Source organism: Leptinotarsa decemlineata, unplaced genomic scaffold (genome assembly GCF_025532065.1).
Source record: "Leptinotarsa decemlineata unplaced genomic scaffold, Ldec_3_MD MMD2_tig00001019_RagTag_RagTag, whole genome shotgun sequence".
Classification (NCBI taxonomy): domain Eukaryota; kingdom Metazoa; phylum Arthropoda; class Insecta; order Coleoptera; family Chrysomelidae; genus Leptinotarsa; species Leptinotarsa decemlineata.
Genome location: NW_027412557.1, coordinates 771,828 through 799,445, shown reverse-complemented (window position 1 = coordinate 799,445; position 27,618 = coordinate 771,828). Strand labels below are relative to the sequence as shown.

Below are 27,618 nucleotides of genomic sequence, written 5' to 3'. Positions count from 1 at the left end.
TCCTATTTTGGTTCTGAAGTTATATTTCAATTTCTGCTGAGGAAGAGTAGTATGAAATATTGGTATTATAAATATCTTCAATTCGGCAATGAGAACATCACAGTGTGTGGAACATATAAGAATTTTAGTTATTCAAATCACCGCCTCCAAATAAGTGTCAATTTGGTGATTTCTCACCCTTAATAAGTTTATTCTAGAAATATGAAAAACTGGTTCGCTTCGAAAAATTACGTTCTCTAAATATGAAGTCATTGTATTGAGATTAGGTGTCACAATTTCAACATTTGAGGTACGCGAAGAGTAGTTTTCCTTTGCTGAACCTTTTACTTTTATAAAAATAACTTTGGCGTTAAAATTGAAAAAGGAATTTTTTCTATGTATTTTTTTAAGAAAAAAAAGGTTTCGGCTCCGTACTTCTCCATCATTTAAAACAAAAAATGTTGGAAACTTCCAAAGAAGAGAAGAAAGGAAATAACTACAATAAAAACTCTTTTAAAGATAAAAACTGGAAAAAACATCTTCGAAACAACTACTTTCACATGACATTGAAATACACGAAATGTAACATTCCTTTCGAAACAACTGCTTCCATATGAACGAAATGTCATATATTGCTTTCCGTATTCGTTTTCCATTATAGAAGTACTTTTAAGAAATGTGCAATTATATGGATGTACACAGAGCGGTTCAAAAATTATTTCAAAAATAATCTAGAAAAATCCATTGAAACGTCTCTGTTTTTAATGAAAACTCATTTGAGACTGGTTTGTTAAGAGAATGTTTCAAAAATGTTCCCATTATAGAATAATAATTTGAACAATAACTTTTTTCTGATACTGGGTGAATAAAAACTTGAAATCATTTTCTACTTAATTTTCTATAGTTTTTTACAAATGATTTACCTGTGTATACCTAGTAGTTCAAATGAGCATCATAAGAAGCCAAAAATTAAATTTCCTACACAAAATTTGATTTCATTTCTAAAATGAACATGTTTTTTATAGTTGAAAAGTAATCTGAGATGTTATACAAACAAGTTATTTCAAAGATTCCACGATGCAATTTCATAGAAAATCTGGGCTTTTCGGTACCTACTATCCCTATGGGAGTTTTCTATGATTTTTATGATTTTTTGTGTTAAATAACTTATAATTTGCTTGGAATTATTTATTTAATAATAATAATGAGTTCACTGTTGAAAATAAAATTTGTTAAACTATTTTTATCACTTTTAAACCACTGAATATTCAACTAGGTGCATACATTCCCATATAGAGAATAGGATATTGACTATTCCATCTGAAAAATTTATGAAAAAATGTTTTCGTGTTTCGATTCACCCAATATTAGAAAAATGAGATCGTGATCAAATTATTTTTCGATAATGAAGGAACTATATTTTTGAAACATCTTTTGAACTTTTTTATGTTATTTTTGGCATAAGTGAACCGCTCATCATAAACCCATATAGTTCAATATTTTTCTGATGTTATCAAAAAAATTGATTTTCATACGTCACTCTTCTACTGAGTACCCTGTATAAAATATTCAAAAAAATCCCAGTGCATCTAAAATTTTAAACGAAACATTTTTTGGTAACTTGACTCTCTCAAACTTCTAATGGAAAATCGATGTGATTGAAACATGGTATAAATAATAAATTTTTATATAATTTTTTTCAAAATTTCAAAAAATCTACTCAATTAACCTGAAAACCACTACCTTAAGTGCCGGCAAGTTCTAACCACTTGAAAAATTCAGAATGCAATTATGTGAATTGTTGTTGAAAAAATAATAAATTATAGTACCACTATAGTACCACCGATAACCTCGTAAGTGGTTGAACAGTAGCTGCAGCCTAACAACACCCCTTAGACATTTTGAAAATTTCAGCAAAAAGCTGAAAAAAAGCAAATAATTGTAAAATGAAAAATTCTTCAAAAAACCTTGAAAAATAGGCTAAAATCATACAGAAAATAAAAAAATCAACATGTCCCATTTGTGGGTCATGAAGCCAATGCTGAAAAAAACTAATGTCATAATATTTTATAAACGGTGAAAATTAAACTCTAAATCAGATCAAATGCAAAATTTGTACATTATTGCTGTTGTTCATCTTTATGAAATACCAGAATTCAATCCTTTCTTTTCTAAAAAAAAAATATATGTGAAAAATTTGAAATCAAATTTAAAAAATCTACTCCTACATCATGTTTCTTCTGAAATGAAGATTTACATAAAACTAAATGGTTAAAATTGAATACAACCCCAGAAGAAGATCGGATGTAAATTCTTGAAAGATTAGGTTGACTTTATTTACTTTAATCAGTAATATAGGTAATATATCGATGACATTATTTAATAATAATAATAATAATAATACCGTCTTTATTATCTTCTAATACATTCAAATCAAATTAATCATGTACAGTTCATTTATTATATGAAGACAAAAGGCGAAGTTCAATTTACATGATGACAAGTCATCATTCAATTGCTCTTCCACTTAACCTCAAAAATGTCGCCTAGTACGCAAAGGAATAAACAAAAAGAATTTTTAAATATCTTAAAATATTATGACTATTTATAGATTTGTAATAGGTAGGTAGCTATTGGGTCATTAATAGTTTGAAGATAATAAGAATCGTTCGAAATTGATATTAAAATGATTTGAAGTCATCTCGTTTCATGGGCTCGGGAATGTCATTATAAATTGCACAGCTCTGGGGTAGCTGAAACTCCTTCTAAAGAACTCTGTGCGAAAGGATGGCGGAGTTAGTCGGCCTTTATACCTTACATTAATATTATGCACATCAGTTCTAAAAGTGATTTTCGGGTGTAAGTAAGACGGCACTTCACTATTAATTATTTTGTGAAACAAAGTTGCAGCATGTAACACTCTCCAGTCGTTCATATTTAACCAGCCGGTATCCTTCAGTTTATATGATATTCTTTCTCTTCTTCTTATACCAAAAATTAACCGTAGGCAGGAATTCTCAACTTTTTGTATCTTTTTCTTGAATTGGTTGGTTAAACATGGACCATACAAAATATCAGCATAATTGAATATAGATAAAACTAATGATTCGCACAAATTCGCCTTCACCTTCATGGGTAGGAAATTTCGGTGTCCATATATAATTTTGAGCGAATAATATGCACGCCGAATAAACTCATTAACCTGGCTTTCGAATGTCAAGTCCATATCTAAAATGATGCCCAGGCTTTTGGCTTCTGGGACAACCCCAAGTACATGATCATTTACTACTACTTTCACAGATTTGCAAATATCATTTCTAGGGCCTTTTGGTCCGAAAACAATAACATTGGATTTACTACAATTTAAATTTAAGCAGTGATCAGAAGCATTTTTCACAAATAATTTTAAGTCACTATTGATTTGAGTACACGCATTATCTATCATTTCAGGTGAGAAGCTATAGTACAACTGGGTATCGTCTGCATACAAATGTATATTACAGAATTTTAAACATTTTGCAAGTTGAGATGTGTAGATAGCAAACAAAAGGGGTCCCAAAATAGAGCCCTGTGGCACTCCACATATCAACTTCAAATATTGTGAGCTATTTCCTTCTATGATAACCTTTTTATGACAGTGATATAGCATTTTTAGAGAGTCCTCTATATAGCCAAGAATTATTAACATTAAATCGAAGTTAATAGTATCGAACGCTCTACTGAAATCAAGAAGTACCAATACTGTATTATTTTTTTCGTCACTTGCTCTTATAATATCGTCCACTATATGCAACAAACTAGTCCTTTACGAAATGCGGATTGAGTTATTGGAAGTATAGAGAAATTGTCAATGTGTTCTTTCAACTGAACTTCAATAGCTCTTTCAAGAACTTTTGATAAAGTTGGTAATAAACTAATGGCGCATAGGTCTTTGTATTCTGGATTATTTTTTTTGAACAACTTTTACAATTGCTTTCTTCCATACCGCGGGAGAAATATTATTTTTCAGACATATGGAATTATATGTGGACAGCACATTTTTATGAGTTTTATATTCAGTAAATCATATCCCATTGCATTTGTTTTTATATTAGAAATTGTTTCAAAAACGAACATATCATGTACTTCTTGAAATTTAAAGTTGAATTCTATCAATTTATTGTCAGTATAGAAAGAGGTGAGTTCGGGGGGTGGTTCATTAATAGGAATTGAGTTAACAAAAAAAATCATTTAACTGCGAGGGATTCTTTAAATTCTCTGGAATGCTGTTAATTTTATTTGGTATGAACTCATTAGATTTAATGGCTTTCCAGAGATCTTTGTTGTTTTTTTTATTGAGCTCTGAAATAAAATATGCCTTCTTTTCTTTCTTAATCGCCTGATTTGTGACGTTCCGCATGTCCTTATAAAACTGAAAATGAATTTCTGATTTAGTTCTTTTGAATCTTCTGAAAGCTTTATCCCTCATTAAAATCATCTCTTTTATTGTACCAGTTAGCCAAGGGGATCGCTTCTTAGTTATTCTTGATGTTTTCAAGGGAGCATGACTATCGAAAAGATTGGTCAAACAGTTAACTAAAAAAGTTATTTTTTCATCAAATCCTTACTGATCAAATATATTGAAAAAAGGAATACCCTATCTATGTATTCCCATTCCGAATCTATATTCGGAATAGGAATACATAAACTGGAGTGACAGATCTTTGAACCATATTTATGAAAAAAAGATACCTAAAAGTGGTTTACAATATCTTAAGATGCAAAACAATTGATCAAAATGAATTGTTAAGTATTTAATACGATTCTGGATTGAGAGGATGTGTATACAATTCCTTTCAAAATTATTCTGAAAATTCTATTCGTGTTAGGAATCACACATTAAACGGTAAGACCTCGTTAGTCCTTAGCTCGCACAAGTTTCTCAACTTTTGAGAGTTGTCATTCGTATGGGGGCGACAGCTGATTAACGAAGAAACAGATTTTAAAACAGATTTTCTCAAACAGATTACAATAATAATTTTAGAATTGATGAGAAAATATCAAGAATAACATATTTTGGCAGTATCAGATAAATCAAATAGATTGGTGAACAGAAATAATGTATTGTTGTGCCATAGAAATATTAAAATTCTAGAAAATTATATCAGAAACGATACTGAATTAATTAAAATAATGAATGTTTTATGAGTTTCAGAAAAAGTATCTCTCATGAATTATAAACAAAAATTCTGATATAAAATATAACTCTAAGTTAACATATAAATTCAAGGTTCAATGGTTGAATATTCTGAATAATCGCCAAATTGACTTGACTTTAAATCTCTCTCTGCACATGTGACTAACTACAACTTGAGTGGAAAAAAACTGTTGACAGACACTACTTACAACTGAAAGGATCACTGAAACATGACTGATTGATCCAAGGGTTTTAACCCTTAAAACCCACCGCGATTTGACCGATTAATATTAGAAAAAAAGAAAACTGGGTTCGGAGTTGTTCTTACCTTTCTTCTGAGCGGATCCCTGGGCGACGATGAATTTCTAATCCAGGCCTTTTCTACGGTCGAGTAGGTAATGTGCACAACACAATTTCAAATCCAATTTACATCCATGTAAAATAATGTTCCACTATACTTTTTTGTCTAGTGATATAAAACCAAAAATACAGAAAGCAAACTATGTCTGCTAATTACTTTCAGCGGAAGTTCATTTTTCTTACTCGCCTCTATTTGTCGCTTCATTAGTTTCAAGGAACCTTGAAAGCAATGTATACTTACCTATTTGATGAATGGGTCACTAGAAGGATAATTCATAACATGTCATCAATCGATCAAGGTGACATAGTATAGGCTTCATGAAACTTCATCATATTATTTATATGTATATAACATATATTACAATTATTGACTTACCATATGTACATTAAGTTCCGAAAATGGTTAATGAAATTATTATTATTATTATTATTATTATTATAGAATTGAATTCTCTCAAAAGAGTAAAAAAACCTTCGACAGATTTTACTCGAAATGTGTTATAAAAAGTATATTATGTGAAAACATTCCCATAGATATCTGATCAGACAATTATAAGTATCAGGAAATTTTCTGAGAAAAATAAACTTTCATGACCACCACCTTTACATTTCATTGAAGATGACTATACCCTACCATATATTATGTCATTATACCCTACTAAATGGTGTTCATTCTTGAGGTTGAAAAGATTATTAATGAATATTATTATGAAAATCGAGTTGATCTCAATCAATTACAAAAAACTACACCCATTAACACTGTATTCTGCCCAAATCTTGTTTCCGAATACCATACGCCACCTCAGAAATATTGTTTATTATTTATACATCAGTGAATCATAAAATTAACGAAATTTCTTAAACCTACAGCTTGAGCCGAACTCTTACCTCAAAAAATATGTAACACAAAGTGGTCTCCCATAACAGTTATATAGTATTTATTTTTCATGAGGAATTTTTAGGATAAAAAAAAAAAAACAATGTAAAGATAATGTTATTTATTCTATCTAAATTCCTGAGCAAACAATTGCATTATATTTAAAATAAATTTGTATACAAACCTTAAATTATGTTGAATAGTTCTTTAAAATAAAAACCATACTGTAAAAAGATTGCCAAAGAACAAGTAAAAATGGCACATTAATTTAAAAAATAAAATCTATAAGTACATAATAAATCTAAAACTATATGTTTCCCCAAAAATGGGTAGCTAAGATATAATTAAAGTATTTATATTTTCAAATATAAAGTGTATAAATTAAAAATATACTCATGATATGGTGACACTTAACGTTATTTTATACAGGGGGAAATTGGAAGGCTGTAGTCTGAATATAAGAAAATATTTTTCAATTATTTGTCACTATCTTTGATTCATAATTTTTTATCAGGAACAGCGTTTCTATGTCACCCTGTACAAATACATTGAAAACGATGACTAAAGGAATGCAGCGACACAACCCGACTGAAGAAAAGACATGGATGAATGTTAAAGTCAGTCCTATATGAAAATAGTAAATATATCAGCAATCGACATTTTATCGTAACACGCCACGCCGGGACCTGAAAATAAAGATTATATGAAAATAATTATTTACATCCAATTCTCTATTGACTATTTTGTCAAAAGTTTGGTTTTAGTCTACATTTCGTATGCTGTCAAAATTTGATACCTACGAATAGATGTTCCAGGTTCGACCTTTCATTGCCTAAAAGTGTCAACAGATTTGAAAACGATGAGAAAGATAAGATTCAAATGAATGAAATAATAAGAATATCAATGATACGAAAAATAATAATATTCGGATGCGTTCTTATCAAAGATGAGAACCACCTTATTCGAATGTTTCGGTCCACTTATTTTTAGTATTATTATCAATTTTCAACATTTCATATTCCTTTTCATAGATTTCATATTCGCTGACCTTTTCAGATGATGAGAATCCAAACCTATAATGTATGATTCAATCAAATCCCGAGTAGACCTACTTTGCAAGAGAACCATTTGCTCGCTTAGGCGAAAAACTCAATTATAAAGAAAAGTTCTAAATTCTGCTATATTTATAGACTGAAATAAAATTGAAAAATGTTTCATCGAGAGGTCGAAATCCCAAGGGGAGTCACATTGAAGAGATCTGAACTGTTGAATGGAGATGGGTTCAGATAGCAATTGGTAATTGATAACAGATTCAAAGATTTTTCTGGAATGCACAATGAGCTAATATTGAATGAAAAATGTACAAGTTCAATCAAGATCTCTAAAATATTCATCAGCCTTCTTCCAGAAAAAGTCATTCAAGTCTATTATCCAGGCTTAGACTCTTTTTTTTTCAAGGCAAACGAAATAGAAGCAAAGAATCGAAAAATGGAAAACTCAAGCAATTTTCAATATTTCCTCTTGAACTAAACAATGGAGCTTCCATTATAAGTTTGAGAAAAATTATTGGGGTTATAAAAAGTTTCTTCGAACTGGCTTTTTGAAAATTTTTACCCATGCAAGAGCACATTTGTGGTTCTGGTTAGGAGACCTATCGTGAATAGGCTCCTGTTGGTAGCTCCGTGCGTGTGTGTAGTTTTTTGACAAACAAGTGTTGACCATTGTTGCACTTGGCTGCACCGCGCTGACGAAGCCAATATGCAGAAACACGTGATCTACATCAGATACATTCGTTAACATATTTCTGTATATTTATAATATTTATAATTCGGACCTAGATGTCATGCAGGTAGCTATAGCTGCCTACGTGGTCAGGTTGGTTGTTGCTCATACATGATAGGTCTCCTAACCAGAACCATAAATGTGCGATTGACTCCTGTTGGTCAAATGAGTATAGGGTTGTATATTTGGGAAAGAAATGTTTTGTGGGAATGTGGGATGTGGGAATCTTTGAAAGAAATGAAGAAAGCAATCAATTAAAAAAAAATACTTTATACAAATTTTTGTAGATCCTGCATGAAATGACTTTCAAATACAAACTGGAAAAAAAACCCTCTCGAAACAGCTACTTCAACACAAACACTGAATTACACGAAAGAAAAATACATCCGAAATAACTACTTGAAATATTCCCATATTTTTTGTATGAAGATGGAGAAATAGAAAGCCAAAATCTATCTTAGAAATATACTCCTTTCAATTTATAAGTTGATGTATTGTATGTGTATATAACGGATGGTTCGTAAGTAATGCTGACAATAATATCAAAAAGTTCATATCTCCAATCGTCCCCATTTCTTATGAAAACTTAGTTGAAGAATCTGTTTCATTATGAGGACATTTTGAAATTTTTTTGTTTTCGAATAATTTGATAATTTTTTTCTTACACTGGGGGTATCGAAACAGGGTAAAAATTGTTATGGTCTTTTTCAAATGTCATATCCTATATTCAATTCTACATGTGATATTCTCTAAAGAGATGTTCGGAAGATATAACTTGAATAACATGGAATCAAATTCCCAACACAACTTTATTGAAAATGTTTGTTTATAATTACCTAACTAGTAGTTTCACAGATATCGAGAGATTCAAAGTTGAAAAACACGAAAATGTGAATGTTATTTTATAAATAGCTAACCTGAGAAAGTTTTCAGTACCCTCAAAGCCGAATAAATCTAGTTGATGATATAGGTTATTTTGATTATTATGTAGATTATTTTTCTATGGGAATGTTCATAGTTTTTTTAGGAGTTTCTTCTAACATCTTTTGTGTCCCTATCGAAATAGGATCTATAATCATTAATCCACTGATCCCTCACTTGATAAAACACTGTCCATGTTTGTTTGAAGGTGGTTGACAACATTTCATAGTGAATTTCATAATATGATATAAAATGATTTAAAATCCATGAAAGAATCAATGAAATTTAAATGAATAGTTGAAAATAACAAATATTTATAAGTGAAAAACTTCGAAATTAAATTACAATGAAATTAAATACAAGCAACCATTGACAATTGAAAAGAAATAAAAATTGAAAGATTTTAAGCCAAGTTACTTCACGGCGTTTCGATTGTTAGACTCCACCATCGTATTCGAGTGATGACTGGACATATTCCTTGGAGGGATGACTATTTAAAGGTCTCTCGAGCGCTTTCACCTTTCCCCTTTTGCCTCTCTACGCTTCACCGGTGAGCGGGAGATGACCGTTTGACGGAAGTTGACCGTTTTCAGCTTGATTATGGATTTCCATATGTTGCGTATTTCTACGATAGCTTGGCTGAATGCGTTGATGGACAACATATAGGCGGCTTCTTTGAATTTCCTCTTTAACCAGTGTTTTTCTCTATGGATGATATGTGTTGCTTGTGCTCGGCAATACGTACTTTCAATGGCATCTCAGTTCCACCGATATAGGATTTTCCGCACTCGCAGGGTATCCGGTAAATGCAATTCTTGGAATCGCAGTCCGCGTTTGGTTTTCGTGAGGCAGCTACGAATGGTGTTTCCGGATCTGAAGAAGGTTCTGATGTTGTACTTGGACCCAATTCTTTTTATCCTTTCCGACAATCCCCTGATGTAGGGAAGTGCAAGTACTGGTTGTGACGGCTTCTCTTCCTTGCGAGAGTCTTGCTGTCTTGGTATTTGGATTTGTCATCTCTCGGAGGAATAAGTCCAGTCATCACCCGAAGACGATTATGGATACTAACAATCGAAACGTCGTGGAATAACTTGGATTGAATCTTTTAATTTTTATTTCATTTTAAATGTTCATTTTTCAATTGATGCTTGCGTTTTATTTTACTGTGATTTCATTTCAGGTTTTTTTTGGTTATTATTTTTGTTATTTTCAACTATTCACTTTGATTTTATTGATTCCTTCAGGGATTTTAAATAATTTTGTATCATATTGGACGGTCGTGCGGCCGGGCGGTTTGACGTGGGTGCTTTGTTCACTCAGTCAATCGGCCGATGTGTGAATCGAATGTTCAAACGGCACGCTGAACACTCGATTTTCACTTGCTACCGTCCAACCCGTGTTAGGAATCACACGTTAAAAAGTAAGACCTTGTTAGTCCTTAGCTCGCACAAGTTTAGACTTCTGAGGGTTGCCGTTCGTAAGGGTGCGACTAGTTAATGGAAAAACATTTTTTAAACATATGTATGTATTTTTAATGGGAGTCCGAACGAATGAAATTCACTATCCATTATAATATACATAAAGAAAATAAAGGATACAAAATTAAACCTGTTGGAATCATTGGTAATCCGAAAAAAAAAATCCCTATCAAATGATCAACAGAAAGTTGACCATTCACCATTATTAAACTTATCTTCATCATTGTTTGAATTTTCTCTGCTCTCCAAGAATCAATATTGTATGGAAATTGCTTTTTCCTGAATAATCATATCAATTAATTGAGTTCTGCAATAACTTTTGTATAAATCGCATTGTAAAGTAGTTTAATGTACCAGTTCGACTGAGGAAGCTACTATATAGCGAAACGCGGCTTCAGTAAAGTCATTTGTGTGAAAATCAATTTATTATCATGGAAAAGATAGGGTCTCTGTTTTTTCCTTTTTTACTTCTGCAATTGGATTGGTCACTTGAAGATTTACTTCCAGAATTTTCATCTGAAGTTTTTAATGTATATTGTTGGGAAACATGGTGTACACAATTTAACTGGAACTGAAGCGGACGCTCTTCAATGGGAGTTCACGCGAGTTAGAATATATAGTGTGTTTCTTTTGGAAAAATCACGAAAAAAATTAGGAATTTGGCCGATTCATTATTCGACAACGAAAAATATACATTTCGAAAATAATTCTACAACCAAATTATACTCTTCAACTGAATTTTCATCACAAATTCAAATGATCACCTTTTGACTTTTATTTTTGACACAACTTTGGAACCGCTTGATATATACCCAAGTAATACTATACAGTGCGGAAGGAACAAAATATCAAGGTCGGACAAATTTAATGTAAAAAAGAATAGTTTTTAGTATTATTTGAGAAGAAAGATAATAGTGTTGCATCACTCGTCGTCGAGTGGGCGCTACAAACTTTCTTTTTCAAATCGAAAGGCAGGTATTGTGATAGTTCGTTTGATACGTATTTCAATTCTGTATCCAATTTTTTTTTCATCGGGTCAGCCGTTTATGAGTGATTAGCACTTTTATATTAGTTTTAAAGATTAACAAACAAACGGTAAATATAATTTTGAAAAGAAATATATTCTGAACACACTTCAGTTCATTTCAGTTAATAGATTGCTACAAGTTCATTTCAATAAATTGATTGCTACGCAATATAGTATAAGAAAGAGGTAAAATTTCACTGACATGAAGAATACTTGCCTTATTGTCTCTTCAGCACTAATCTGAATAATATTACAGAAGAAGCTCTCAATTCATTCATAAAATTGAAAAATTATGTTATGAATGAGTTAAATTCACTCATGTCATCGATGACAGTACGTAATGACTTTATTTCGCTTATTTGAGTTAATCCCAGCCAAAGATATCTTGTCTAAATTGAAAGTGGTATATTTTCAAGAGAGAATTTACTCCTTTCAATATAAACTTTGGATTTCATCAACCCCACAGAAATATAAAGGTGTCATGTCAGGTAATGCAGCGGGTCATTCTAAACCACGTTTACTATCCACTGGTTCTGATGATTGTCATCTAACCACTTTCAAACCAGCTCGTCGTAATGAAGAGGTACCATATATTTAGTTGAAATTTTCCAAACCGGTAGACAGCCGTGATCCCTAGATCACTCGATATGATGCCTCTAAATGTTTTTGAGGGAATACGGGACATATGAAGTGTACGATACGATATATAAAAGTGCGATTCATTCCAAAACTTGTGAATATAAAAAGAGGTGCTTGGAACGATATTACCTCAGAAATATTTCTTATTATAGGACAAAAATTGTAAACATATGTCATTATTTCTTTTAATTATAATATTCTTAGTTTGTTTGCAGATCCGTAAAATGAATATAGAATTGATAATTACTCGAGAAGGCCTTATTCGATTTCCAACGATAAAACAGTATTTGGTAGAGAATTGAAATACCTATCAAACGAGTTATCAGAAAACCATCCTACTTGAAAAAAAATTGAAAGCGCCCTTTTGGCGACGAGTGATGAAACATCAAAATTACTAATAACGAAACATTTTTACGTGAATTTTGTTCGACATTGGTACCTTGGTATCTTGGCATATTTAGGTCCGCACTGTATTTTATGAAAGTACTTTTATAGCGAAATCCGAATACAGAAAGAAAAACATGACAATTCATCAGCATTAGGTATCTTATACAGGCTGATTCACGGTGATGGCTCATTAGTCATTTCTGGTAAACCAGCCATCCAATCACTTTGAAAATTATTGGACATTCTCTACCGAACTTAAATATTTTCGATAATGCTGTGTTGTCACTTCCATTAGAAAGTAGTACTAACTTCGATTTTTCAATATATGCACACCGTGTATATAATATTATTTTTAGAATCTACAACAATTACCCTACAACTTTTCTCGATACTTCTCTATACCTATCTGTTACCGTTTTCGAAATATGAATTTATTTCAATTTTTTTCTTTGGAAATCATGACCTCCTGAAATGCTGATATCTTTGAGTTAAGGAATAGTATGGAACCGAAATTTGGTTTGAGTCCGGTGATATTTGGAGGCTTCCCACACGTCAGCGTACTTCAAAACAGGGTGATGAAAAAATATAGTTTCTTCGTTTGCTTGAAAAAGTGACTGATAGTTGATTATTTCGAATGGAACACCCTGTGTATTATTACAAATTTAGAAAGCTGTCAAGATTTCTTTCTTTCTATGTATATCATGCGGATGCCTAACTAGTTAATTTTAGATTTATGAGTATTTATTTGTGAAAATATCCCTTCAGAATGGTATTCACATTCGGTATTTTGTAAGCAGTTCAGGATCACTATTTGACAGTAACGTTGTGACATTCTCCTAATAATATTGACATCTTTGTCATTTTACAAGTTTCAAATACCTTCAAAACTAATGGAACAAAAGTATCCAAACGAAGTTCTTTTGCATTTTTTAATTATTTTTGATCACTATGATGAAATTATCAGCAGGACATACAGAAAGTTCAACAAGAGGTATTCGAATCTACCGCTGAATGAACCTCAACAAATTTACACTAATTCAGAACAATTTGAATGCATTTGGCTTAGCTTTAAAAGGAGCAAGAAAATTGTCTCAACCCGTAACTTCTGAAGATAACCAGATTAATATCTTAGCATATTTTCATGTATTTCCTGAGTCATCGATAAGAAGTGTTGAAGATTATAGATCCACCAAAATTCAAGCAATGAAGCCTGAAGACCCTCAACAGAGAGTTGAGTTTTGTGAAATGTTGTTGATACGCATTCAAGAAGATCCTTTTTTTGATGAAGTTATTTGCGCTAATGAATAGAGAATTCGAGAGAAGGGATTTTCAATAAAAAAATTGTCATTATTGGTCCAGTGAAAATCCTCACGTCACAAAAGAAGCCGGATTTCAAGGAAAATTCAGTTTTAGCCTTCTGCATGTTGATGAAAAAAAAGTGAGGTACGCGATATACGAGGAATCATAAACATCCAGAAGCTACCTGAATATTTTAGAGAATACTCTTGAGAGCTTCATGGATAATCTGCCTTTCGAAAAATATCGAAATTGTTGGTACCAATTAGACGGAGCTCCTGCACATTGTACAAGAGAAGCGCAGAACTGGACAGACTTTTAGACGATCGGTGAATAAGACGCTTGAGACCATAGAATTAGCCAGTGAGATCACCCGATCTCAATCCATTAGATTTTCATCTGAGAGGAATGTTTACGGAAGAAGTTTACCAAACACCCGTGTGTTCGAGAGATGAATTGTTAGAAAAGGATAGCCCAATCATTTGAAGATGAAATCAGATCTGCCACGTTGAAAGTAGTCAACACCCGCATTTTGTTGTGCTTAGAAGTGAACGGCCAACGATTCGGACATATTTAAATACTCCACATGATTGTTTCACTTTTTCATAACTATTCATATCAATACTTCCACTTTCAAGTTCTTTAGTATTTGGTGTCCAAATATGTTCTCCATTGCATTTTAAAAGTGAACCGATTTCTGCTTCACCAGAAACGTTTAATGTGCCATCCACTGTGAATCAGCTGGATCATTCGAAAAAGCCCAGTTCACGAATGTCTAAAACTTTAATACAAAACATTCATTCATTACTTCACTTCGTCTCTTCACACTTCTAATGGAATTTTGAGTGACACAACACACGCTACAGTTGAGATGTTTATTTGGTTCTTCGATTGATAGTTTTAAATGAGATATATGTGAATAAGAAAGCGTTAAAGGGACTAGGTATATTAATTACTTTTCCATTTATCGCAGAAAATTCAACTTTAGTAGATATATGGGATAGAATTTTCCGATACTTGCAAATCCGTAAGTAACACTTCATTACGAGATTTTCACTGAACAGCTTACAAAACCGCAACATTTGTTTCACAATACAATAGCTTCCTCAGGTGTATTCATACTATTTCAATTAACTCAGTTAACTGCATGAACACTCCTGACGAAGCTATTGTATATAGACCGAGATATGGTGGAAGATTTTGGTAAGTCATTTCTTTCAGTATGGCCCTTTTGAGGGGGTTCATGTACGTAATAAGTGAAAGGAAAATAATGTTTTTATCGGTGGTGCGCGGAACGCAATTGCAGCATAATTAATTAAAATTGCTCGAGAATCCGGAGAATTTCTTTCGCAAAATTCTAATATTCATGGGTTGTTTAACAAAAATAAACGGCGCTTGCTCTATGTCATACTTCTCCGGTGGGTGTTTAGGCCCGCCATACTTTTTTGAAAATGTTTTCTTTTATTTTTTTTTAAATTTATATCCTACAGGCTGATTTTTTTAAACAATTGTTTTTTATCAATCTTGTACGAAAATCACCACGCCATTCCATTTCGACGGTCCAAAATACCTGCCATACCCCCTGAAAATGTAATTTTTCAAAATCCGAAATCTATTTCTCTCACCTTAAAATTTGGTCTAGTAGTTGTTTTTATGATTAGAAGCAATATTGATATGATGCCATACCTGTAGAGTGCAACATTTAACATGTGAGTAACGTAAATACTAAATGTCCAAGTTGTGTGTAGGGACATTCTGGTTATTTAGCCATCGTCAGAAACACGTGTCTGCGGTTTGCCCACTTTCATATGAGCGCTTGTCCAAAAATTCCTCTTCATTGATAATACCATTTTCACTCAATATCCATCTTTCTTGTTTGATTTATTTTGAACCCGGATGTCACGCAGGTTGCTACAGCTGCACCCGTGACTAGGTTGGGAGTTAGTCCTTGTAATCACATGGTCTTCCAACGATGACACGAAATCGCAGTTGGCCCCTGATGGTGAATCGGTTTGTTTGTTTTTGACCCCTTTCTTGCAATATATATATATATATATATATATATATATATATATATATATATATATATATATATATATATATATATATATATATATATATATATATATATATATATATATATATATATATATATATATATATATATATATATATATATATATATATATTGTTATATAAATATACAATTAGAAGAGTATTTATAATTTAATTAATTTGATTCTTGATTGTTATTCTGATAGTTCAAATAACTTGAAAATTTTTTGTGATATTAAAATTCTTAGTGCTCCGGCAGATACCTGTCCTTACCTCTAAATCTTACCTCTATTCTTCAAGGTTGCTCAGCTCAATCGAAACTCATGCAGCTCTCTTTCTCAGAGTAGAGTTCTTGGAAAAGTGTTATGAATAAAATTTTGTATGTCTGTGTTTTTGAAAATAAAACTTTGTCTCAAAGTTAAAAAAAATATAATGAATGTCAAATTTTTGTAAATGTTTTGTCAAACCAAACTTAAATTACCCTAAAACTGCGCCAAAATACCTTATGCTAAGAAATGTTCCAATAAATGTTAAATTTGAAACAAAAATATTCTTAGAATTGTGTTCCGTACAGTTAAATTTACGTGTAACGGCAAATCAGTTACTTGAAAACTTAAGATGTCTGTGGTTCGTGCGTGGGAAACGATTCTAAAAATATCTGTGCTAAATGTCAGTGAATTTTTCAAATTTTCCTAATATTAAATCCAATAATAGTTCTTGTAAATAAAATGATGAAGTTCGTTGATAAATAAAAGTTCAGAAGTTGTGATTTTCACACTGGAAGTTCCTTGTGACTGGAAAACTTTTGATTCGATTTGGAGGTTATGAATTGTTCAAGATTTTCAAAAAATGTATTCTCCTTATGGATTGGGAATTATAAATGATATTGTAATACCTCAAAACTGGTACAGCTTCCCTGGATTGGTTTTCCCTTGATTGGAATTTTGAATTCTTCCAGACACTCTAAAATCTCCAGTAAGTATCCTTTCTCGTTATTATTATTTATACTCTGGCTCTTATTGATGGATTTATATTGATAAGAACATGCAAAACGGCCTTTTCTCTTTCTTTTCCCTTTTTATTTCTAACAGCTCTTCAAAAAAATTCGCGTCTGGACAATTCAAAAGCTTCTCTCCTACTGATTATTGATTCACCCCTGGCAACCAGACAAAATTTTCCTGCCTGCTGCTCTTCCTCACAATAATTTAATTTCTTCAATTTTGACACTTTTCACTGTTCACACATATTATATTTACGATTTCTGTTACCCAATTTTCACTAATACTAATAATGATTAATTCTGATTACATTTCATCACATTTTGTTTTGAATTTTTCTAATTTTGAATCCAAAATTCATCATTTTTCAGAAGTTAACACCTCCTTTTCAATTTATCAATCTGATTGGCTACTCTTTAGTTGCATCCAAATCATGTACTGAGTGTTCTTACTATTTTTCAGATAAAATTCCTAATGTCAGTGTTAATTGAATTTTTGTTATTAATTTGTAGTGTAAATCTGTTTTATTGTATGTTATTATGTTGTATTAATGTCTTTACTGTTTTCAGTGTATTTTTCCCGATGATTGATGGTTCTGGTTAGTTGTGCTGTTTGGAAATGATCTGAAATACTCTAATACTGATAAGTCACAACTTTGCCTGATCTGGGCATGAACATTACTCCAAATTATACAGATAAGAATTTGAATAAAGGTAAAGTATCTGGCTTTCTAATGAAATTAAACATCTAAGAATAACTTTGATTTTCACAAACTTTCAACACTGAACTAACAAAATATGTGAACTTTTAACATCAGATTAATAATAATATGAAAAACTTTTAACATCGAACTATCAAAATAAATACAAACTTTTAACTTTTAACTACTAAAATGAATGCAAACTTTCAACTAATTAAAATATGAAAATCTTTAACTTTGAAAACAGAATAATCTTATAAAAAACTTATCATAACAATATATATACCGGGTGTCCCACATTTTATGTGACAGGCAATATCTGGTTTGTTGAAGGAGATACACAAAAATGTTTCATACAAAAGTTTTAGAGTTCATGAGAGCTATATTTTGATATAATTTTTAAATATACAGGGTGTTTGGTGTAGGTGCTACAGACCAAAATTCCATTTTTTTAAATATTCAGATGCTACGTTAAATTCTGATATCATTTCATGTTTGGTTTTTGAAATTCGGTTACGGCGTTGTTGAGTTATTGCTTAAAATGTAAAGTCTTGAGAACGACTATTATGTTTTAAAATATCTCATACAATTATTCTCTCTGCATCAGATCACATGAAAATTAGTCAAAATTTTGGGTGTTCGAAGTAATGGTTTCAATTTTGAGTTGTGGAATTCAGTCAGGAATCATTTTGAATATGAAACAATTGCGAAATTGAAAGAGGTGTATTCGAAAACAAATCTTTAATTAATAACAATGTAAATAATATAACTTGATAAATCATTTCATAAGAATGGTAGGTACCTAGAAATAAGTCATAAAAATTGTTCAAAGTGATGCCCATTAGATATTATACAGGCTTCGAAACGTCGAATCACTTCTCTCGTACAAGTCGCTCTTATAATATCAGGCGTAATATCACTGCACGCTAGTCGAATTTTCATTTTCAGATCATCCACATTCAAAGGGGGAGTAGTGAAAACAATATCTTTTAAATAACCCCATAGGAAAAAATCAAGCGGTGATAAATCTGGGGAACGAGCCGGCCACCGAATTGGACCCTTATTACCAATCCATCTATTTGGGTACGTTCTATCCAAACGACTTTGAAGTCGTAATTTCGAAATTACGAGATCAAAGTCGAAATTTCGAGATTCAAAGTCGTAATTTCCAAGAAACAAATAATAAAAATTTGTGGCCCTTCTGCGCTTCCGTATGTAAGAAATCGTTTCATTTTTTATTTTATTTTTACATCGCAGCGTGCGTATCACGGTCCTTCGCACCATGGTCACAGTATGAAACAATCTGATTTCATTCATGCCATACTGTAAAAATAATTTTACGGCTTCTATAGACGTAAAAAGGGTTGAAAAATACAATTTTTCAAGTATGGCACCAATTTTCTACTGCACTAGAAGTATGGCGAATATAATTTTGTCTTACAGTATCATAAACTGGCCACGATTTAAATGAGCTACTGAAAGAAGTAGTTTTTCGAATTTGGAAAATGACATGTTTCAGGGAGGTATGACGGGTATTTTGGACCGGCGGAATGGTATGGCGTGGTGATTTTTGTACAAGATTATTAAAAATAAAACAACATTTTCAAAAAGGTATGGCTAGCCTAAACACCTACCGAAGAAGTATGCCATATAGCGAGCGCCGGATACCGATGAAGTCAAGACATTTTGTGAAAGAAATTGTTTGACACTCCAAATTTTTGAGCAATTTCAATCAATTATTCTGCAATTGCGTCCCACACACCACCGGTAAGGACATCATTTTCCTTTCACTAATTACGTATATGAACTCCCCTGAAAAGACCTTACTGTAAGAAATGACTTACCATCTACCGGTCTAATAGTGAAAAACGTGTTTCCGTTATGTAAACTGCTGAGTGAAAATCTCACAATGAAGAGTGACTTGAATCCTACTTTATTATTCGAAAATGTTTTTTTCGACATTGGAAATTTTGACTTAAAATGAGATTTTTTTCGACTTTCATCTCGGAAACTCCGACTAGTAGCTCAGAAATTCCGAATTCGAAATTGTATTTCTCCAACTTATTCGAAAATATATTCCGAAATAAATAACTCGGAAATAACGAGTGGGAAAGTCGGAATTACATTATTCCGGATTCAAATGCGGAAATTCCGTCCTTAAATCTGGAAACTCATATTTGAAACTTGGAAATTCCGATTTCATGTTAGTACATACATTCTTAGCATATAACTCAGAAATTCCGACTTTGCAGTCAGAATTATATTTTTCAAACATATGACTCCGAAATTCCGAATTTCAACTGAGAATACAGACATTGTCACAAAATAACCCAACCTAATTTAAAAGCCAAACCTAACCTGATCGTTATCAAGTGGAAATTTCCATGTTGGAAATTTTCAGACGAAATTTCCGAGTTGACTGTCGAAAAAATAAAAAAGACTGTTGTGGTCCTTCTTTGCTTCCGTACATCAGAGTTAACTACCAGCATAATATTGCTTCTAGTAATGAAAGAAAAATTACTGTTAAAAAATGACTTACCGGACTTCAGGATCATGATGTTTGTAATAGAGAGAGCAGCTGCGCAGGCAAGATTGTTAGTTTTTTCTTCACGTTCATCCCAGCCCCGCCCAACGCATGAAATCGGGCAGTTCTCTTACAGGAACATCTCTCGCGTATGCTTTCACCCGCAAATTCCTGTCATCGGTTAAAAGTACTACTTCCCGCTCAAGATGGCGGGGTTCGCCTGAAAAAAAAACCGTCAGTCAATTCAAACTCTAAACAGTGAATGCCGATTGAAAGTCATGAATTTATGGATTTCAAATATTTCAATGAAGAGAGACCTTTACAGTATTTCTTTCTTTTTGATGTATTTGATCAGGAACGAGCTGATGAAAAAGTATTTTTGTTATTTAACTGTTTGACCAATATTTAAAGCTGATATGTGGAGTGCCACAGGGTTTTACTTTGGAACCCCTTTTGTTTGCCAACTACACATCTCAACTTGCTAAACGTTTGGAATTTTGTAATATGCATTTGTATGCAGACGACACCCAGTTGCATTATAGTTTCCCACCTGAAATGATCTAGAAAGTTCTAGAAATATTTGCAAATCTGTTAAAATAGTAATAAATGATCATGTACTTAAGGTTGTCCCAGAAGCCGAAAGCCTGGGCGTTATTTTAGATATGAACTTGACACGTTAAATAATTTATTAGGCGTGCATATTGTTCCTTTGAAATTATATATGGACACCGGCATTTCCTGCCCAAGAAGGTGAAGTTGAATTTGTGTGAATCGTTAGTTTTATCTATATTCAATTATGCTGACGTTTTGGGATCAGGGATAAAATTTTTTCACCGTAAGATGAGACAGTACTGGCATAGTATAAACTTTATTGAGGAAATTATTGAAAACTACTTTCATTTTCGGAATTTCAAAGCCTGAAGTTAACGAAAAAGTAATAAATTACTAAATGAAAAACAAAATCTCTAAAAGGTAAACCAATTCAGTAACAGGAAGGCAAATTCGTAACCGATGCTCTACAGCACCTATATGTAAAATAAACAGAAATTACCATAATATCATTGTTGGATGCATGATGAAAATGATTAATTACTATGAGAGATTGATTAAAAAATGAGTTCCCCCCATTTGACATTTCCAACTTGCCCGTATAATGTCAATTACCTTCAGTCGTTTCATGTGGCTGGGTTTTGTGTCCTTTGCAAAGTACTAGACAAGTTGTTAAGATTTTGTCATCGTTGGTGAGACTGTTATCCCATGTAGTGTCGTCCTCCGTGGAAAACGCTGTGGAAGCCAATACCGCTCCTTTCGTCGTTACGCACTTGAGAGACGAGTGTCTTGTTTTGAGGAAATCCAGTGCATTTTTGGCAGAACCAGCAACTTTTATAATATGTTGAGGATCTAGAGAAGTCCGTGAATCCGGGGTGGGAGCTTTTCCACCCCGAGAAAGGCCTTCTAACTCACTGAGAACTGAAACAAAAATAATCGATATTAGAATAAACATTGAAATTGATTTAAACTGAAAAAGAGGATATTTTTGACAAAGATAATTCTTTTAAAACATCTTTTTGCTTTCTACCTCTGTTGATAAGGTGATAGAACAACTGGCCCAACTTTCAACACATCGATTCTATTTATCGTTACTATCAACAATTCATCTACCTTTTCAGGAAAGAAAGTTTTTTGCTTTCTATTACTCCAAAAACTTCCTTTCCCAAAAATTAATCACTCCTAAAAATATAACCCCTGCAATTCATCTACCTTTTTTTAATATAAAGAGAGAAGCTTGAACTTCTATTCGTAAAATAAATGAACCGAGGGTATAAGTGATTTTATGCAGAAAGTAATGAATTTCCGTTAGACTTAATACGTGGAATCTGATAAACAGAAAAAGCAGATTGGGCATCGTTCATAATTTCCTTAGGAAACCAAAAAATTACAACTTCAGGCAAATGTTCCCGAAACTGTTGCTGAATTACAAGAGAATCGGTGCTTGTATGACGCTGAAAATACATTTTTCACATACCCACCTGGATTTATTCCAGGAATACTTATTTGATATGAATAACTAGCGTGCTATAAATCGCTCGCTATAAGGTAAGACCTCGCTAATTCTTAGTTCAGCCAAGTTTCGACTTCTGACGGTTGTCATTCATAGAGGGACGACAGCCTGTTAACGGAAAAATAGAACAGAATTTTTTCATCACGAGAAACAGACCTACTATAATTCTTAGTTAACACCAACCTTCCGATGACACGTGTACAAATTTCACAGCTGTCGGACTATTAGTTTGTGGGGTAGAACAATTTGAGTGAGACGACTTTTGTTACTTTGAAGGATTTTCGTGTGTTAATCATGTATTGCTTTTTGGCTTAAAAAAATGATGAAGCCAAAGCTTGACTTGAAAAACATTACTCGGACTTTGCACGAGGAAAATCAACCATTGAGAGTGGTTTGCTGTGTTCAAACGAGGTGAAATGAGAACCCAGGACGATGCACGCAGTGGACGCCCCAAATAGACTGTTACCGACGAAAATATCAAAAAAGTTCACAAAATAATTTTCGATGACCGCAAAGTGAAGAAATGAAATACGGGGTACCGCAGGGCTCTGTGCTGGGGCCCCATCTATTTATCATTTACGTAAACGACTTTTAGCATCTAGTTGACTCAACCTGTATTATGTTCGTATTATGTTCTTTCATCAAAATATAAACGAGAAGATAAATGTATTAACCTGTATTATGTTCGCAGATGACACCTCTATCTTTCATCAAATATAAACGAGAGAATAAATGAAGCTTCTGAAAAAAAAAGAATGTTGGTTTGCAGCAAACAGTTTGAAACTCAACGCAAGCAAAACGAATCATTTAACTTTTTCTTCACAGCAACAAGTACCAATGAACCCACAAAACTTGTAGGAATTTTTTAGATCCCTCTCGGAACTGGACGATTCACATCGGGAAGCTCTGCTCAGAACTTTCAAGCTCCATTTTCATTTTGAGACAACTAAAATATATAATAAGTTCTGACATACTAATGAATATCTACTAGGCTTTTTTTCACTCGCATATTTCTTATGGGGTAATGCATCAGACTCTGTCAATGTATTTAGCTTCAAAAAAAAAGCCATCCAAATTATTGCTAATGTTGCCTTCAGAGACCATTGTAAACCTTTATTCCAGAAATTCAAAGTCATGACACTACCTGCTCTTTATATTTTCCACTAAGTACTAGAAATTCATGGTATAAAGAATGAACTAAGTAAAAATTCAAACTTTCATAAATATAACACTCGCGGTGCTAGACATGTCAGACTACAGAGATTTAGAGGAATAATTCCACAGATATTGCCCTCTACAATAACCATCCAGTTGGGATTCTTGATATGCCTTGCTTCAAAAAAATATCAAACAGATTCATTTTAGAAAATGGTTTCTATTCAACTGTCAGCGATATGCGTAGTTGTAGTAATACCTGAAGTAGTAGGAGTACTGTTCAATATAATTTGATTTTAATACATATTATGTACAGTAGTGGGTCCATGTTGTATACATAGTATGTTATTGATTTCATGTGGAGTTTAGACCTATTACAGGACCTCACAAATATTCATCTTTCTGGACCTGCTACAAAAATGCATTGTATTTACGTAATTAAATTAAGTTAAATTAAAGTATATTTGTTGGAATAATTCAAACCGGCATAAAGAATATTCACGTCATCGATCAGAAGATGCGTCTTCTGATTTATTGTATTTTTCCGAGTTGTTTCCTGATTGCAGCACTGGCTTCCTGTATATTGTTTTCTGAAGAACAATTTGAATTTTAGTTTATGCTACGAGAAATACCTCGTTCGCACCTTGTATATATTATGAATCTGCACGCTCAGAGTTTCACGTGTGAATCCATGAAGGTATGATCTCGTATGGCAATATGTGTAAAAATTTGCATTTTTACTGGCTTTCGTGCATAATCTATATGCGAACTTCGTGAACTGGAAAATTGTACGAAGAAGTTGTTGATTATAATAATGGGAAGCGTGAGTTTTTGTCTGGTGGTTGAAAACATGAGAACCTTCGATTTTTCATATCAAACATGGAGTATATATTACTTACACGACCTGAACACTAATATTCTTCATGATGATGGTTAGCTAATATAATTCAGAGTTTGAAAAATATTAAAGGTACTTTCTAATTTTTCCATTACTAAGCAGAAACGATGAAAACTTGCGAGAAAAAAAAATAACAATCAAGAAATATCTACGAGTAGCAATATTCAATAAATAGTAATCACTTTTTCCGTCTCACCATAAATCTGAAAACTGAAACTTTATTCGTATATAACGTGATGAATAAATAGGAACTGATATACAAAGCCACATATACAATCACTTTTACTCCTCATCAACAGTACTTTAGACAGTCTGAAAGAAATTTCGCTCAAAATCTTCATAGCATTTTTTGTATGACAAATCATTACTCTGGGTTCAGTTTGTGAATTCTTGTGAGTGAATTTCTACATCACAAATATGAATCTCTCCGAGCTTTCGATGATAAGATGTGCAAATTCTTTAATGTAATTATACTTTTAATACATAATAATTATGAGACGGTTGGTACTCATTATTCATAATCCCTTTTGAATTTTTAATGACCTTCTCGAGAGTTGTGATATACTGTTCGGAACCTTTGGTGTAGTAATGAATATTACTGGAGTTTTTTCCCAACACCAAATCGTTATTTTTACACCTCGACACGTGTTTCGATCACCAAGTGATCATCTTCAAGAGGAAGATAAAACTAATAACTACTTAAAACTAAAGCTACTTATACTAATCAGGTACATCATACAGGTAGGTAATCAGTAATACCACCCATACAAGTGTACCACCCTAAATTAATTTTACAATTGGCCTTTCTATTATTTACAATATGTCCTTATGTATGTTTAAATGTTACAGCTATATATAGAACAATTTTCAGCTATATAAAATTAGTTTCACAATATTGCCTATCTAAATATATTTACAATGTGTCTTTTTGTAGTAATCAGTAAACCCAACAATATTATTTCAACAGGCTATATAGTATGCTATTTGGTATTGGTCCGTTGTCGTTATTCATAATATTATTATGTTAACTTATTTCCACACTCTCATAGGCATCTAGTTGCCTGTTGTTATTAACTTGTGTAACTAATCTTAAAGAACTGAAGTCTATGGAATGGTTTTGTTGCAAAATATGATGGGCGACTGCTGATTTTTCAAATCTTCCATATTTTAAATGTGCTATGTGTTCCTTATATCTCACTTTAATAGATCTTTTTGTCTGTCTCGAGAGTGTTCAACTCTCACACCTGAGAAAAATAACAAATTGTAATTGTGAACTTCTGTCTCCTTTAGAATTAAAAATTTCTTCCGCTGGTCTTTCGTATGGCACTTTTCCATTCTTATAAGAACTGCCAATTTTTGAACTCAGATGATAGACGCAGATTTTGGACTCCGAAACGTCAACATTAGTACCTACTCATAAATCACCTACGATAAATCACCTGAAACACATTTTTCCTCGAGAAAATTATCTTTATTGGGATTATGCAGTAACTACCCCCAACTTATAGTAGTGAATCAGAAGTTTATCTATTCTTCATTTGTATAAAGTTCTGGCTTAATTTTAAATATATGACTTTCTTCACAAGAATGACTAGTACTCTTAATATTTTTAATAAAGGTTTTTCATGTGAAGAAATATCTTAATCACATAAGAAATCTGTGCTTGCCATGGGTGATCGAATATTTTCCATATTTTTCCAAATCAGAAAAATACTACACGTAAATAACTTAAATTCGATTCAGTAAATTTCAAAGGTCAACGTAAGAGCATCTTCCAAAATATTGGATTCTTATAAAAAGGGTTGTTTTGTAGGGTAAACCTTATAAAGTATCGACTACAAAAAGGGGAACATCAGTATATATGATAAGAATCACACCTTAAAAGGTGAGACATCGTTAATCCTTAGCTCATAGGGGTGCAACAGCTGGTTACCGCAAAAACATATTTTAAACATATATGTTTTTTTATAAATTGGGAGAATACCAGAGAGGATGCATAGAAGAAGAATAGACTGCGAGACAATTTCCGTTGAAAATTATTTTTGTGAATCAATTTAAAACGACAGACAACTTTATTTCGAAAGCAATTATTCACTGATTTCAATTAAGTCCATTGTGTGATGAAATATATAAAATTATTAATTATTCAAGTGACAGATTTCGTCCAAAGAGCAATGGATACATGAAAATTGAATTCAAAATTTACTTACTCAAATTTGTTTCAAATTATTTGGATTATTTTGAATTGAACGGGGTATGTTTTTAAGAGACATTCATTTTTGGAAAAGAAAGGTTGTGGCTGTACCTTTCCATCATTATACAAACAAATGTGAAAACCTTCCATTTCAAAATAAATTCTTTATAAAGATGTGTAGATCATGCAAATAAGTAATTTTGTAACTAAAACTGAAAGGAAAAGCCCTTTCTAAACAACTAGTCTTTTATAAATATTGAATTACACGAAAAAAAAACGAAACTACTTTTATATGAACACTGAGTACAAAATAAATAAGAAAGAGTATTTTTAGTATAATTCAATGTTCATATGAAAGTCGTTGTGTAATTCAATGTTTATATGAAAGTAGTTGTTTCGATAGGGGTTTTTCTTTTAGTTTGAGTCTGAAAGTTACTTCTTTGTATGATCTAAGCACCTAGTCTTTTATAAACATTGAATTACACGAAAAAAAAACGAAACTACTTTTATATGAACATTGAGTACAAACTAAATGAGAGTGTTTTTTTATAATTCAATGTTCATATGAAAATCGTTGTGTAATTCAATGTTTATATGAAAGTAATTGTTTTGATAAGAATTTTTCTTTTAGTTTGAGTCTGAAAGTTACTTCTTTGTATGATCTACACATATTTGTAAAGAGTTCATTTTGAAATTGATTGCTTTCTTTCTTTTTCAGGGAGATTACATTTTTTTGTATAACGAAAGAGAAGTAAAAAGCCGAAACCTTGGTTTAGTTTGTTTGTGAAAAAGCTAAGTTTTCACTTCTTTTTTTTAACGGTATGTAGTGTTCTTTACTTCTCATCAAAAAATTATAGGACTCTGTTGGTAATGACTCAAACTGTTTTAGAGTAGTACGTTTTGTGAGAGTACTCGATGCGATCATATCAGTTCTGTATTTGTGGTGCTAGGTAGGTCAAAATTTGCGATTCATCCAATTATTTCTGCGGCGCATATCATATGCGTTATGTTTAACAAGAATTAGTTTGAATACTACGTTAGATAAAGCAGAATGAATAGGATAGGGGGATAGGGACACATTCAACAAAAACCAGTAGAGACTGCCATATG

At 32.3% G+C, this 27,618-nt stretch overlaps 1 protein-coding gene across 3 annotated transcripts in view; it reads right to left on the bottom strand.

Moving 5' to 3' along the window:
- Window positions 1-6,498: 6,498 nt before the first annotated feature.
- Window positions 6,499-27,618, bottom strand: part of LOC111503297 (telomerase-binding protein EST1A) — a 258,113-nt gene continuing 236,993 nt past the window's right edge. For all 3 annotated transcript variants that reach the window (XM_023157571.2, XM_023157567.2, XM_023157570.2), the window contains 3 exons: window positions 21,364-21,669; window positions 20,215-20,419; window positions 6,499-7,078 (listed from right to left, as the gene is read on the bottom strand). In XM_023157571.2, the coding sequence (XP_023013339.2) occupies window positions 20,289-20,419; window positions 21,364-21,669 (437 nt within the window). In that variant the 3' untranslated portion in view covers window positions 6,499-7,078; window positions 20,215-20,288. The remainder of the gene's footprint in view (window positions 7,079-20,214; window positions 20,420-21,363; window positions 21,670-27,618) is intronic.